General features: G+C 37.5%; 1 protein-coding gene across 10 annotated transcripts in view; it reads right to left on the reverse strand.

The window, feature by feature from the left end:
* Positions 1–15,322, reverse strand: part of RPS6KC1 (ribosomal protein S6 kinase C1) — a 210,675-nt gene that overhangs the window by 23,027 nt on the left and 172,326 nt on the right. For all 10 annotated transcript variants that reach the window (XM_069544174.1, XM_069544173.1, XM_069544172.1 and 7 more), the window contains 2 exons: positions 12,406–13,986; positions 12,045–12,134 (listed from right to left, as the gene is read on the reverse strand). In XM_069544174.1, coding sequence (XP_069400275.1) covers positions 12,045–12,134; positions 12,406–13,986 — 1,671 coding nt within the window. The remainder of the gene's footprint in view (positions 1–12,044; positions 12,135–12,405; positions 13,987–15,322) is intronic.

Here is a 15,322-nt window from a genome sequence, read left to right on the forward strand (position 1 = left end):
ATATCAAAGGATGCTGGATTTTTGTCTTCCAGTCAAAGAAATGTACCGATGGGGCTCTAGCTCTGCTACTGTTTGAGCCCAGCTGGGTATTTCAGCTTCTCTGAAAATGAGGACAGCCAGACTTCTAACATTCTTTCTACCTGTAATTTTATGATCCTGAAAGTGTTTTCAAAAGCACTCATGAGCCTTTCTCATAACTTCTCTCTCCATTAACCTAAGACGCCAGAAGAGTGGGATTATGCTAAAAAGAGCCAGCATTCCACAGTCTTTCTTCTCCTTTCTCTCCACAGTGACTCTTCCCTTCCCCTGAGACCTGATGGTGAGCAAAATGAATCAGTGTCACTAAATCGAACCGCTATTATCGTTTAACGTAATGGAAACACAAACTCAGTTCCAGATTACATTTCAACTCATCCAAATTTTTTGGAGGACAGCAAATATCTAAGAACTCTTCAGTAAAATTCTAGAACTCCCATTTTAGCCCTATCAATACTCATATCCTAACAATATAAAATCTAACTGATTCACACTAATGATTCAACCCAAAATTCACAAGTGAAATAACAAGTTTAAATAAAACAATAAAGATATCACAACATAAAAATTGTTTACCTCTGTTTCACTCATGTTTAACTCACAGAACACTTCAACAAGCTAGGATATTTTTCAGAAAAATAATGCTGCTTTAGTAACCCATATTGTCAAAAGGCTTGCTAAAACATAGAATAAGAGTTTTATAGTCCTCATGATAGTCAGTTTATTGTCTCCTTCTTACAATCAAAAATAATAATGTTAACCTGCCCCCAAAACTGTGTTATAAGCAGCTTCACTCCAGAAAAGTAAAGAAAGCAGAAACCCTGGACTCAGGAGACAAAAAAAATATCTCTATGTGTATGAGAAGAGAAGGGAAAGACGCAAAGAACACACTCTTAGACTATGTGAAGTCTGAGGCACTGGAGAGGCCAGGTGATCCCAACATTACTGAAATCACAACACGTACTGTCTACTGACCGAGGCCCTGCCTTTTAGGGCTATACAATTGAAGCCACGTGGATCTGTCAAAGACATGACTCAAAAGTAACTGTAGATAATACTAAGCGAGAAATTGTACAGAAAATTTTAAAAGCTAGAAAATGTGTCTCAAACCCAAGCTTTAAAAATGAACACCAACCTTCCTATAAAGCTTTATGAAGAAGGAACTACCTTGCATTTAAACTGAATTCCCAGAGTTAGAATTTACTTTTCTTTAAGAGACATTACTGCTATGGTGCTTGATAAAGAAGGGAATCTGATATTCCACATTTAGGCTTTGATGCATTTGTTAAGGCACATTTTCAGACTGGTGATGTCACTTGATTCTGTTCCCTGGTTTTTCCACTAAGGGAGACCCACACATGTCATCGCATCCTTCTCCTTACCTCTACTGATAACAACAAATAGCTACTCACCCACATTCCAAAAATACTAAGAGACAATTCCTTGACCTCCCTCTGGCAGTATATTCTGTTGCTGCTCTCTTCCATTCAGGATATGATAGGAAATACAGTATGTTCACATATAGAGAAATTCTATTTAAATTTAGAGTATTTAAATATCTCTCCCAAACTCTTTCCCTTAACTACACTTCTTTTTAATAAATAGAATCTTAGACACTTCATTTCTCTTCACTCTCGAAGTTACAGTAATTGTGAAACTGTTACTAAGAGGTCATATAAAACTCAATTAAAAAGCAACTATTGTTGCAAATTAAACCAATATTTAGATGCTAAAAGAATTAGTCACAAAAATGATGGAGCACTTGATCCAAATATCAAAATGATGGAACAATTTTAAAAGTATACACCTACAGAATACATTAAAATGATAATCAATAGTAAGTATACTTTGAGGGGAGGTGGGGGGGAGGGTAAATGCAGTTCTCTAATGTCACAGGATTTTCTTCCCAAAACAATTCTTTAAATTTTGAAGTTAATTATATGACTCAAGGATTCCAAGTCTCTCTTTTGGGGAAAAAAAAAGTAAGAAAAATATATAAGCTTTTGGAATAAAAGAGAGATCTTTGGTGAATAGGACAATATAAAAATTAAGCCACGTTCTTACGAACCTTAAAATTAAGCACCACATACACTTTAACAGTATCAAAAAAAAAAGCTATGGTGTTAAGTTTTCCATAAATTCTGTAAGTGTTGAGTAAAATTTAAAACAAACAGTTTGTTAACTTTCTTCCAAAAGAGTCAGACTTCATTAATGGCCTTAGAAATTTTTATTTTAATGTGATCTATCATTAGTGATATATGTGAACCAAGGAAAAGAATATCTTTCTTCTGCAATGAGCATTCCATGTCAGCTAGAGCATGGAAACATTAGTCCTGTGTTTCTACACAGACAGTCTTTCCCTGCAGCATCTGTTGCTAATTGAAAGGAACTAGAATTACAAAATTCTAGTCAATTTCTCTCACCAGCTCTTGCTGTGTATAAAGATTTTCTATGCAGGGGCTGAGCATTAGTCTTCCACTATAGATAATGACTAAAGAGCTAAGAGAAACACGGAAGAAAACATTTCTTTTCTGTTTATATATCCAACAATACATGGAACTAAACTGTGAGAAGAGGGACAGCTAAGCATATCCTTTGTTAGCTTGGTAAATTACAATTCTGTAAACATAACTATTCACCTATAAAGTCCATTAGTGTCCTAGTTAACCAACTGTGTATGTCTACTGTTTGGGCTGTCTCTTCACACAAATCTTCAGAAGCAACTGTCAATATCAAACCAAATCTGTCTTGTTTCTAGCTCCCAGGCACAGCACCTGGCACGTGGGCAGCACATTAACAGATGTGTGTTGAACCACTATCTCCACCTCATGTTTTGTAGCATGATGCATTAAAACACCTGCAAAGGCTGCCCTGCATGCATTTTCTTTAAGTCTCATTGAGCACAGAGATCTACAGCAAGTCTTTCTGCATCTTTCATGCAGTAGGCCAGAAAGTTTTAAACGTTATCAAAAGCATCACTCTGGCTGCTAGATGAAACCCAGATTAGAACAAGGTAGAAATGGAGGTCAGTGAGCTAAGCGTGAGGATGGCAATAGTCCAGGGAAGAGATGATGGTGGCTTGAAGAGGTGTGGTCAAATGGACACCCTTCAGGGCTCCCCTCTGCAGAGTGTGACTACAGTCTGTCCTGGCATGGACAGCGTGTGGTAAGGAAAAGGGACTGCAAAGCTCTGGGAGTAGGAAGGAGGGAGAGCTGGGAAGTAAACTGAGCTTTCCTCTGCCCATGTTCAATGGAAGGAATCCAGACACAATTACATGCAATGTGCTGCTAACGGGTCAGCTGGAGATAATCCCTAACTAGAGCCTGGAATCTGCATTTCCTAGCCCATCCTTTCAAATGGGCATTTTGCTCCTTTGTTATTTAATAAAGTTTTATCTGTATTTCAGAAAATGTAAGCTGCCCAGTTATCTGGCTCCATATGCCATAAAGTCCTTCAACATTGTATTCAACTGATTATTCAAATACCTTATTGTCAAGTAGAGCGTATGAACCGCTTACAAGTTGCTGCTGTTGCGTCACTCGGAGTCATTAGAGTGTCACCAGACAAGACCGAAGACGGGCTGGCACTTTCCATAGGGGAGAGTTTGCAGCGCCCGGGCTCTATGCTTCTCCTCATACCCCAGGTGACGGGACGGAGGCGGGGCTCCTGCCCTCTCTTGGCTCATCCCAGTCTCTAGCCTTGCTTCCTGCCACCACCAGACTAATTCGGGTGGTTTCCAGGTAATGTCATGATATGAAACCCTGGGCCCTGGGTTGTATTGCGGAGACTTGAACATAAGTAACAGACCACACTAAGACAATTCAGGGGAGGGTTGACAGACTTCTGAATCTCTCACTACCCATATTTTAATTCCTTGTTGTCGTGGCGACCTGGCAACCATGTTGGGTCAGGACTCCTTGATTTAACTAGATGCAGCATTCCAGAGCCAAAAATTACTGGTTCAAGGAAGTTTATAGGTACCGTTACTGTATCATTTTCTTGTGAGACAAAATAAGAAACAGCTAACTACCAGATGACTTCTGGTTGACTGACTGTAATTCTGAGCTCTGTACAGTCCTGCTTACTTAACTCTCACCCTGCATTTCTGGTAGGAAAAAAACCAATAGCATGCTCCACTTTCCATTGATCGTATCACAACAACGCCACTCTGAATAGCCATCGGGTGTCACAATGTTACCCAACCAAAGCCATTACAGTTGATTGATGAGAAAAAGGCTAACTGGGAACTGTTGACTGTGACAGGCACGGTTCTCCCTCTCCCTGCTGCCCTGTTGCTGTGTCAGGCAGAGCTACATGCACTGCTACGAAGGGAGTTTCAGGAATTCTATTTGCTTTCTCATCAATTTTTTAAAACCTTAGGATTTTTAAACATGTATTGGAAGGAAGTATTTATGAATAACTGTTTAGAAGGCATCAGACCTGGTTACTTCCTGGCGATTCAAACTGACAAGACTTTACATGGTATAAAAATTGAGGATTTGGTCAAAGCAGCTTGGCAAGAGTTCTGGTATGTAATGCTGAACTCAGCTTTCATCTTCGTGTTAAGTATCAGGAGTAAAAGACAGCTCCCTGTCTTCTTCAGAATAATATGGTGGTAAGGTCAATTAACTGAACAATTGCCAGAAACACATCTGGTCTTAAAATTAAGAAGCATTACAATGCAGCTATTACTTAAAACTATTTAAGAATCTAATCTCATGTTCCTCTTCTAAAAAAGAAATTTGTCTAAGATCATAAAGAGAAAGATTAGGAGGAAATAAGAGATGAAAATTAACTTTCTTTTAATAATCTGAAGCTTGAAGTAAACCCCTTATTTCCCAATATCAGGTAGTACTAGGAAATGGACAGCAACTTTGTTTTTACACAGAAGAGGTGAAATACAGTATCAATTCATTTACCCTTATCAATTTTCTAGTTCTAATAGCCAAAGAATTTCTTCTCTTAAGAGAGACTAATAAATTATTTACTCAAGTGCCAAATAACAAGAACTAAACACTCTATTACTCTGTCTCATTTTTACCACTAGATCCAAATCACATTCTGATCTGATAAGAAGTATGGTTTCAAAATGGGTCTATTTCAACACAGAGTGACCTTAACGCAGAGGTGAAGGAGACTGGCCCATGATTAAGGGATTCATGAAGGCTTCAGGATATACCCTGCCTAGGGATTGATCCCAAGGTTCCAGACCCTCAAACATACATAAGTGAAAGTGAAAGTCGCTCAGTCGTTTCTGACTCTTTGTGACCCCATGGACTATACAGTCCATGGAATTCTCCAGACGAGAGTACGGGAGTATGTAGCCGTTCCTTTCTCCAAGGGATCTTCCCAATCCAGGGATTGAACCCAGTTCTCCTGCATTGCAAGCAGATTCTTTACCTGCTGAGCCACAAGGGAAGCCCAAGAATACTGGAGTGGGTAGCCTATCCATTTCCCAGCAGATATTCCCAACCCAGGAATCAAACCAGGGTCTCCTGCATTGCAGGCAGGTTCTTTACCAACTGAGCTATCCAGGAAGCCCAACAAACATAAAGTAACCCTTTAATCTTCCTTCCATCAGAAAGCTCTTGCCCTCCTGAACACGGTTAAGACTTAAGCTGAATTGAACCTTTTTTTGCCTAACCTAATATACTCAGGGCACAAGCTTCATCAGTACACAGGGGTATACCGATGGGGGTGTAGTGCACTGACGGAGGGAATTTTCCTCGTGTAAAATTTCCACTATTCTATGGCAAACTTGAAAAGATACTGCTTCTCTCAAAGAAGATATAGATTTAGTTTTATAACATTAGGAACTAAAGGCAAAAGATTAAAAGTACTCGCTAATCATTCGAGGAAAACATTAAAACATTTACTATGTACAAGAGAGCTACTGTTGAAGTTTTGCTTAAGGGTAAATCAAACAAAAGAGCTTCTGTTTGAAACATAACGTTTAAATATTAACCACAGATATTTCACTCTTTTAAAATTACTTCTATGATTCCCTCTTGCCTTTTTCTTCCTTTTCCTATGGGGTGGAAGACTAGACCAGAAATACAGCCATACTTCCTGGTTGTAACATTATTATCTCAAAATATACATCTATATTCGTCTGCTTTCTCTATCAACTTCACATGCTTAAAATTAGATTCCTCACTCATGGTGAAGTTACCTAGGACCAGAAATTCTGAGATCTAAATGATCCTTCTTTTAGACAACTTTGTTAAAAATCCTGGCAGTTAAATTTCACACTATTCAAGAGCTGTCTTGGCTTTTTTCCTCCAAATGAAAATATTTTCCATAAACTCCTCATTTCCATATTGCATATCATTTATGTACAAATGATATATGAGTAAAAACAGAATACTTAGAAAGTCCTCCAAGTGAAATAATTTTTTAACTTACTGATGTTAGACAAGAAATCAGTATTTATTCCTCAGGGGAAAAGTTCTTGCCTTAATAAGATGGACTCCAGTTTTGACTAAACTTTGTATAAGAAGGCTATTAGATCATCTGACATCTGGCATGTCCTCAATATTCAATAAATCTACTTCAGGTAGATATATGATAAAGCAAATGTTAATATTATAGGATGTTAACTGCAGAATCTAGGTGACAGATAAATATGGGTGTACAATTCTTCCAATTTTTCTGTATGTTTGAAATTTTTTCAAAATAAAATGTTAAGGAAAAAGTTCAAAAATCTATTTTACTACTGAAATATTAAGGCCTAAAAAGTCTTAAATAATTTGTCTAATGTCATGCAATGAGTTAATGGCTGATTTCAGAATCTTGAGTTTTGATAATTCTCAATTCCATCATAATATTCTAAATCTTAAACCTATGACACCCTCATGGTATTTTTAAACCATCCATGGTCTGAGTCTTAGATCTAATTATCAAATACATAACTGTCACACAGAACACCATGCTTAAAAGGCAACTAATCGTGTGTAAAGCATGCTTATGGAGAAAGGCAGGAGAGACTATGCCCCAAAAATATATTCATGGATTATTTGACAAAATCAGGCAAGAAGAGCAAAGAGTGGTAGTAAATAAATGTCATGCTTTAAAAGTGAATTTTGCAGATAGTTTTCAGCATGGTTTTTCTGTTTCACTTTTCACCGTCAGCTGTGAGCTGTTTCCAAGTGTGAAATCGCCTAAGAGACGAAGCAAAGCTGTCATTTGACATCTGGGAGCGTGGAGATTGGGCTGCGGTAAAAAGCACTTCGGACTTCTTCAATTTACACACACATTCACCTATAAATTCTCAAGTGTGAAAAGTATTCAATGAAAAATATCAATGTAAATCTCAAGCATTTATAAAGGCTCATAATAGGCTGGAAAATAAAGGTGAAAGACACACTGACAGGATACCATATCAACTTGTTAACACTAGAATGGGAAACTTAAGTGATTATGTTAGCATAAAAACTAACATATAAACAAATTTTACTCACTTGTCTTAATTGCATATTAAACCTTCAAATCTAGTCTTTTGTGTTTTTATGTGCTTAATATTCTAAGGACTATTTTCTAGCTGCTTTTTTATGATAAAAGACGAGAACACTAAGAAAAAAATACTAGTAAAAAAAAAAATTTGACATTTTATTTTTCCTCTATATTTAAAATACTGTAACAAAAATTTTATTCTATATTATGATAAGCTAATAGCTCCAATGATAAAGCACATAAAATCTTTTACATAAATCTGTGTTTGTAGGTGTGTATATACAAACAAATAAAATCAGAGTAACTGTAAGGAAGCCCTCTGGAGAAGAATAACCAATTAACTCCATTTTTTCTATAATACTCCAGATTATTCTAAAATCTCTCCTAACAAAAAACAGGAGACTGATGTATGGCAGAAACCAACACAATATTATAAAGCAATCATCCTTCAATTTAAAATAAATAAGTTTAAAAAAATAGAAGAATCTGTCTAGACATCTCTTAATAAATATCTAAAACTCTCCTCAGATGGGAACTAGATAGTGTTATATTTATATTGTCATGCTATAAAATCTATTCCCACTTTGGGGACTATTTCTTCACTCTTTCTTTTCCTGAACTCTGTTCTGTGTTTCTATGGTATGAAAGGAACCCATTTGCCACGAATGATGTTTATTTAAAATAAAACCTTTCTAGAGAATCATCCTAGATAATCTAAGGATACAAAGTGAATATAAAAGGAATGGCTTCTACTTTGAAAACAGGGCTGGGTTTGATCAGTGAATTCGTATTCTCAAGACCCTCTTGATGGGCCTGCAGCTGCAGCCATTTATTTGCTGGCTTTTTCACAGATGTAGACAGAGAAAGCTCCATGGTTTTTGTCTTTTTGTTGTTGGATTTATTTTCTTTAATATAAAAATGTGACAACTTTTTTTTTAAGTTTTTGTTTCACTGTAGAAACTTGTGCACACCGGACATCCTTGGTAGAATATACATCGTTGAAATAACTATAACTTTTTAAAATTTAAGATCTCAAAGTTGGCAGAAACTATACTTAAATAACAGAAGGTGATCATTTGCATTTCAAAATTTATCTATCTTGCTTTTCCCCTCAATTAGACCAAAACATGTTGATTCACAGGTTTCTCTGTGTGTGTTTTCTTTTTTAAACTTATTTATAGAGCAGGATAATGGCCCCCCTGCTAGTTTGGCATTTGCTCAAGTTTCTGTCGAATCTGTTACTGGAAAATTTTCTCAAAATATAAAGGCACATCATCCACAAAATAAAAAGATACACTGCTGATATTACAGAGTACAGGGCAGGTGGGCAATGTTTTTAGGACAAATGTGTGATAAGGATTCCCAGGAGAGAGGAGTGGTGAGGGAGAGGCTGCACGCTGTTTACACAGAAGTGAGTCGTTCTCATCACAATCTTCCGACAACTTTACTTTCTAACCAAACATCAGCTGTTTAACATGCTTCAGAGTTACTTGGGCAATAATTCTAAGGTCAGAGCTGGGAAACAGGAGGGAAGCGGGGACATGGGAGACGTACTTCAACCCTTGGTACTACAAGGGGCAGATCAAAAGATAACTTGGTACTCTATGTCCCCGTGTGTTCACTGATTCGTGATTTTAACCACTGAAACATCAGCTTCTTATCACTGCTTCCACCCCTCTGAGAAGAGGAGCAAAGTCTACTTGTATTTTTATCAGCAGCACTGCTGTTCAGTTTTGAAAGAAACAGTAAATCACAAATTTTTGCTCCTTACAAATGCAACTCCCCTTCTCTATAAGCAATGGGCAGGAGTACACAAACTTGAGTTCTGCACCTCTAGGTTTCAAATCATCTAAACTTGAACACCAGCGTTACTTTTCAATTAAGGCCATTACTGATCTGAGTTTTATCCTATTGGTAAATTAATAGGTCCAAGGAATGAAGAGACTTCTCACATTGTTCAATATATGCCATAATACAAAACGCTTTTGTAACTCACAAAGCTTTAAAGTGCAATTCTTTTATACAAATAATTAAAACAAAGCCCTTCTTCAGATGACAGCTTTTTTCAAATGTTAGAGGACAACCTAGACCATGACAGAAAAAATCCATTAATGGTAGACTGCCACCTGCTGGTAAACTTTGGGAACTGTGCTTTCTGGGAAAAGGCTTAAAAATTACAACTTGGAAACTGATCTGTGTTAAATTCAGTACACAAAACTGTATTCAACTGAGCACAGAGGCGAAAGTATGTACCTGCTGATGAACATCATATGGTTTTGTTCCACATGTATTAGAATTCTCAGGGGGTCAACAAGCTATGGATGTTAAACATGTCTGTAGTTTGAAGAAAAATAATCTGCTAGAAAGCCAAAGTACAACCCTACGGATAGTTTTCAACAAGAAAGTGAGAAGAAAAATAGGAAATAAAGAGTCAGTTATAAACATTAAACTACTTCACAAACATCTGGTTTTGATGCGAGGTTTATACTACACTTATACTTAACGATTTAACAGGTTTTACATTAAAAAAAAACAACTCCCAGATTTAATGTTGACCCTAAACCCTTGAATCTGAGCAAACTCTAGGAGATAGTGAAGGACAGAGAGGCCTGACATACTGCAGTCCACGGGGTCACAAAGAGTCAGACACAGCTTAGCTACTGAACAACAATAAAACCTTGAAATTCATTATATTAACATACATATTTATATACATTGGTACCTAAAATATTATTTATTATCAAATTAGAAAGGGGGAAAGTCTGTCAAAAAGTAAACCAGATAACCATAATAAAGTGATTTCACTATGAAATTTTTTTTGTTATCCCATTAACTAAATCATACTAATAAGATCAACAGCCAGCATAATATTATCTATTTGTGAGAAACAAAAAAATGTAGGCATGTTCTATGCTCTATTGCCCCTGGGAAGAAACAAAATGAAACGATCCTAATTTGGGGGACGAAAGAGGAAAGAAAAGAGTGTAACAGTAAGAAGAAAATCTAATTCATTGTTTTCAGGAAATAGTTTGAGGATATCTGCTTGGCATATTGAAAAACTTTTCTATTCCCCAATAAAGAAATAATTCTTAACAATGAAAATTATAACTAAAAACCATATAGCTCTTTCAATCCTAATTATAATCATTTCCCATTATGCAGGGAAACAATGTTAGCATAAACAAAACGCTGGTTTGCAAGTAAACGTTAAATACTGTATTAATCAACAACCAAGCTGATCATGTCAATACAATCCAGAGTGGTGACGAGTAAAGCAACTTTGGCCATCCAAAGGGGCTGAAAGTGAAAGTCGCTCAGTTGTGTTTGACTCTTTGCAACCCCATGGACTATACAGTCCTTGGAATTCTCCAGGCCAGAAAACTGGAGTGGGGAGCCTTTGCCTTCTCCAGGGGATCTTCCCAACTCAGGAATCGAACCCAGGTCTCCCTCACTGCAGGCAGATTCTTACCAGCTAAGCCACAAAAGAAACCCAAGAATACTGGAGTGGGTAGCCTATCCCCTCTCCAGCAGATCTTCCCAACCCAGGAATCGAACCGGGGTCTCCTGCACTTCAGGCGGATTCTTTACCAACTGAGCTATGAGGCAAGCCCATACTAGGCAAAAGGTGAACAAACTTTGGATTCAAACACAGCCCCATCTGCACTGATGACAGAGAAAGTAACTCAAACCCAATTCATATGCTTAAGAGACCTGTAATTATCAGCAAAGGACCTAACAACCACAGAGAGTCTCTAATAAATCTCTAATTTTAGAAAACAAAGATAATACAGTAAATATCACAAAGATAATACAGTAGATAATACAAAGATAATACAGTAAATATCTGACCCAACAGGTTGGGTCAGATATTTGGTTATTTCAAAACAAGAAGAATACGCTTCCTAAAATTTCTCAAATATGGAAAGAATTCTTTAAAATCTGTTCTAAAATGTCAGGATGACTCATTACTGAAGTCACAACATTGTATTTTTTTTTATTTCAAATTTTATCCATTTATAGCCTTAGGAATTTTATCGTTTTAGTCATCTACCTCTCACATCATAAAAATGATCCATTTGAAGAGGTTCAGGAGGACTTCCCTGCTGGTCCAGTGGTTAATAATCTGGCTTGCAACACAGGGGACAGAGGTTCAATCCCTGGTAGGGGAACTAAGATTCCATTGGCCATGGGAAAAACTAAGCCTGCCCGCAGCAACTAAGACCCAATACAGTCAAATAATTTTCTTTTCAAAGAGATTCAGGATACTTAAAGGTCTTTTTAAACACTAAGAAGTTAAGACATTTCTACAAATTCATTGCCAGTTCTAAGAGAAGTATAAACCCATTTAACAGCATACACTAACAAATATACATATACACATATGCTATGGACCATATAATGATTTTATCCCCCAAATAATCTTTTTTAGGTTAAAGGGTTAAAGAGATAACCAGATCCAATATTTTATCAATGGCTAGTGAAAATATAACTTTGATAAAGAAATGAGAGCTGATGAACTACTTTTGCAAGTGAGACATTTAGGAGATGGCTCTAACCTGGGGCACAGTACATTCTCTCTATGGCATCGCTGTCACAGGAATCTTCAACCTCACTCCACCTGCTAAAATACGTTAGCTGAATGTGTCCTAAAAACAAAACGACAGGAGAAATCAAAACATTTTTCTCTTCCATTTTCTGCAGAAGTGAACTGTAATTACTCCTTTTGTAGCTAAAAACAGTATCATTAAGAATAATGGCATCATTAAGTACTAGAAGCTATTACTGGGGGTGAATTTGCTGCACTGATAATGAAGCTCTAGACAGGAAATGAAGATACTAATTACAAGATAAAACGCCTACTCAGTTAATTGGAAGCAACAGCGAATAAAAAGAAATGCATTTGCAAAAGTTCCTGACCTCTATCATTCAATAAGATGTTGTTTGGGTTCAAATCGCGGCACACAATCCCCTCTCTATGTAAAGCATCAAGGGCTACCACCATTTCAGCTGCCCATCTTTGAATGTAGCCCTCTGGGATGTAAAACCTGGAGTTTAGTGCTAATTTTTTATCAAGGTCCTCAAAAATCTGATGTATTTCCTTGTCTCCTTCTTGTGCTAGCCCACTCGCTTGCTTAGGCTCCAAGTCTCTCTGAAATATAGCGGGTTCCTCTTTAGCCAAATCATCAGTTTGATCTGTAAACAGCAAGACTTCTTCAGTTTTTAAAGTGTCTGTATTTACGTTATATTCATTAGCACCTGAGAGTGGGTCAGAAATGTGGACTAAGCTTTCCTCTGTGCTGTTTGCAGTTCCTGGTGACTCAACCACGCGAAGTCCTGGGAACTTAGACTCTGAACTGTGTAACAAAGACATGCCTCCCGTATTACTATGATCAACAGCTGGTAAAAATAACATCCCAAGATCCCCCTGTATATAGTGTTTCTCTGTTATACTGTGGGCTTCAGGCCCACAGGGATCACTCAGTTCCTCTGTGCCTTTTTCTTCCTGGGCTTGGCACTGTTCAGTACTAAGCCTGAGGCATAAAACATCAGGGGTTTCCAACAGTTTACTTTCTATTATGCCTATATTAGTCTGTGTGAACTTGGTAGGTCCCATTGCCACGCCATCTTTCATTGGCTCCAGTTCACCAGGTAGATTTACAAGAAGATCAGGCCTTCCTTCATCAGCACCACTGACATCATCAAAAGCAGCATCTTTAAAAGAAATAACGGGGACTGAGTCATCTGAGCCCCTGCTAACAGTGTCCTGAGCTATACACTCTACCTTGCTTTCACTAGTACTAACACTCCCGGGAGTGCTTTCTCCGTCTGACAGAGTGAAGAACGGTTTCAAAGGTTCTGACTTTAGACTATACAATTTTTCTCCAAAATCAAGTCCTAGGAGTTCACTAGTGCTGTCCTTACTATCTATCCTAAAGAATTCCATGGGGATGTTTTTAGATCTACTGAGGGAATCTGATGTTCTTGGAGAACTAGCTGCTTCAAGGCCATCATCTCCAGGGAAGAACTTCAGCTGTCTGCTGTGGCTGTCGCTGTCAGTGGCAAGCTGTCCTGGGAAGTTTTCTACAGCTTTGGTACCAACATCATTCCTTTCAGTCTTCATGAAAGGTTCCTCACTCAAAGACCCTGGTTCAATTTTCTCTTGCCCGTACTCATTGCATAATGTTAAATAACTAGTAGTACACTCTTCTTCGGAACTTGAGCCAGAGTCTGGCCATTTTGGAGAGCTGTCTTGCCCACCATCATCTTGGTTGCTATCATCCTGAGAGCTTGGAGTAAGACTAGTCTTCAAAGGCAGGACTTGGAGCGAGGCTCCACCATCACTTCCTCTGGATTCAAAGCTGGTGCTGTCCTGGGGACTACAAGCCGGTTGTTGCAGATGAACTTTAGCAACTGGAGACTTTTTCACTTCTTTGATGTCAAAGCTTTCTTCAGGACTTCTGTTGAGAAACTTACTGATATATGACCAGAGTTTGCCACCTGTGAACAAATACAACCAAAAAAAAAAAAATTAAGAACCCCAAATTAATGGTTATATATTGAAGCCATTAGAAAAACAAAAAAGTATTCTAATAATCAAAAGCAAGTCAATGATACCCATTAACATCAAGTATGCTGTAGGAAGCATTTTAATAAAAATGCCTTCTTAAAGAACAGTCACGCATGGATTTGGGATTCATGACAACAAAGAGTTTAAATAAAATTTCTACAATGAAAAAAGAAACTAAATATTTTATTACTGGTGAGTACAGTTTCAAGCATATCTCCTAATATCAATTATTTTATAAATATCAACCTATTTCTTCCTTTGAAGAACTGGTTATAACAAAAACTAAATATGAAATTTCACAGCTAAAATTCTACTTACAAATAATTAACTCTAGAAATATCTATGTTCTGCTTTGTTAATAATTTTTTCAAGCATGGCCACTGAAGCTCTCCTGACAAGAAAACAGTATTACAAAAAGAAAGAATAAGTCTGATCCATAAATCTTAAAAACAGTAATTATGGGAACATACAAATAGCTGTGAAAAGAAGAGAAGCGAAAAGCAAAGGAGAAAAGGAAAGATATAAGCATCTGAATGCAGAGTTCCAAAGAATAGCAACAAGAGATAAGAAAGCCTTCTTCAGCGATCAATGCAAAGAAATAGAGGAAAAGAACAGACTGGGAAAGACTAGAGATTTCTTCAAGAAAATTAGAGATACCAAGGGAACATTTCATGCAAAGATGGGCTCAATAAAGGACAGAAATGGTCTGGGCCTAAGAGAAGCAGAAGATATTAAGAAGAGGTGGCAAGAATACACAGAAGAACTGTACAAAAAAGATCTTCATAACCCGGATAATCACGATGGTGTGATCACTCATTTAGAGCCAGACATCCTGGAATGTGAAGTCAAGTGGGCCTTAGAAAGCATCACTACGAGCAAAGCTAGTGGAGGTGATGGAATTCCAGTTGAGCTCTTTCAAATCCTGAAAGATGATGCTGTGAAAGTGCTGCACTCAATATGCCAACAAATTTGGAAAACTCAGCAGTGGCCACAGGACTGGAAAAGGTCAGTTTTCATTCCAATCCCTAAGAAAGGCAATGCCAAAGAATGCTCAAACTACCGCCCAAAGGTACTCATCTCACACGCTAGTAAAGTAATGCTCAAAATTCTCCAAGCCAGGCTTCAGCAATACATGAACAGTGAACTTCCTGATGTTCAAGCTGGTTTTAGAAAAGGCAGAGGAACCAAAGATCAAATTGCCAACATCCGCTGGATCATGGAAAAAGCAAGAGAGTTCCAGAAAAACATCTACTTCTGCTTTATTGA

The sequence above is a fragment of the Ovis canadensis genome, chromosome 12 (genome assembly GCF_042477335.2).
Source record: "Ovis canadensis isolate MfBH-ARS-UI-01 breed Bighorn chromosome 12, ARS-UI_OviCan_v2, whole genome shotgun sequence".
NCBI lineage: Eukaryota > Metazoa > Chordata > Mammalia > Artiodactyla > Bovidae > Ovis > Ovis canadensis.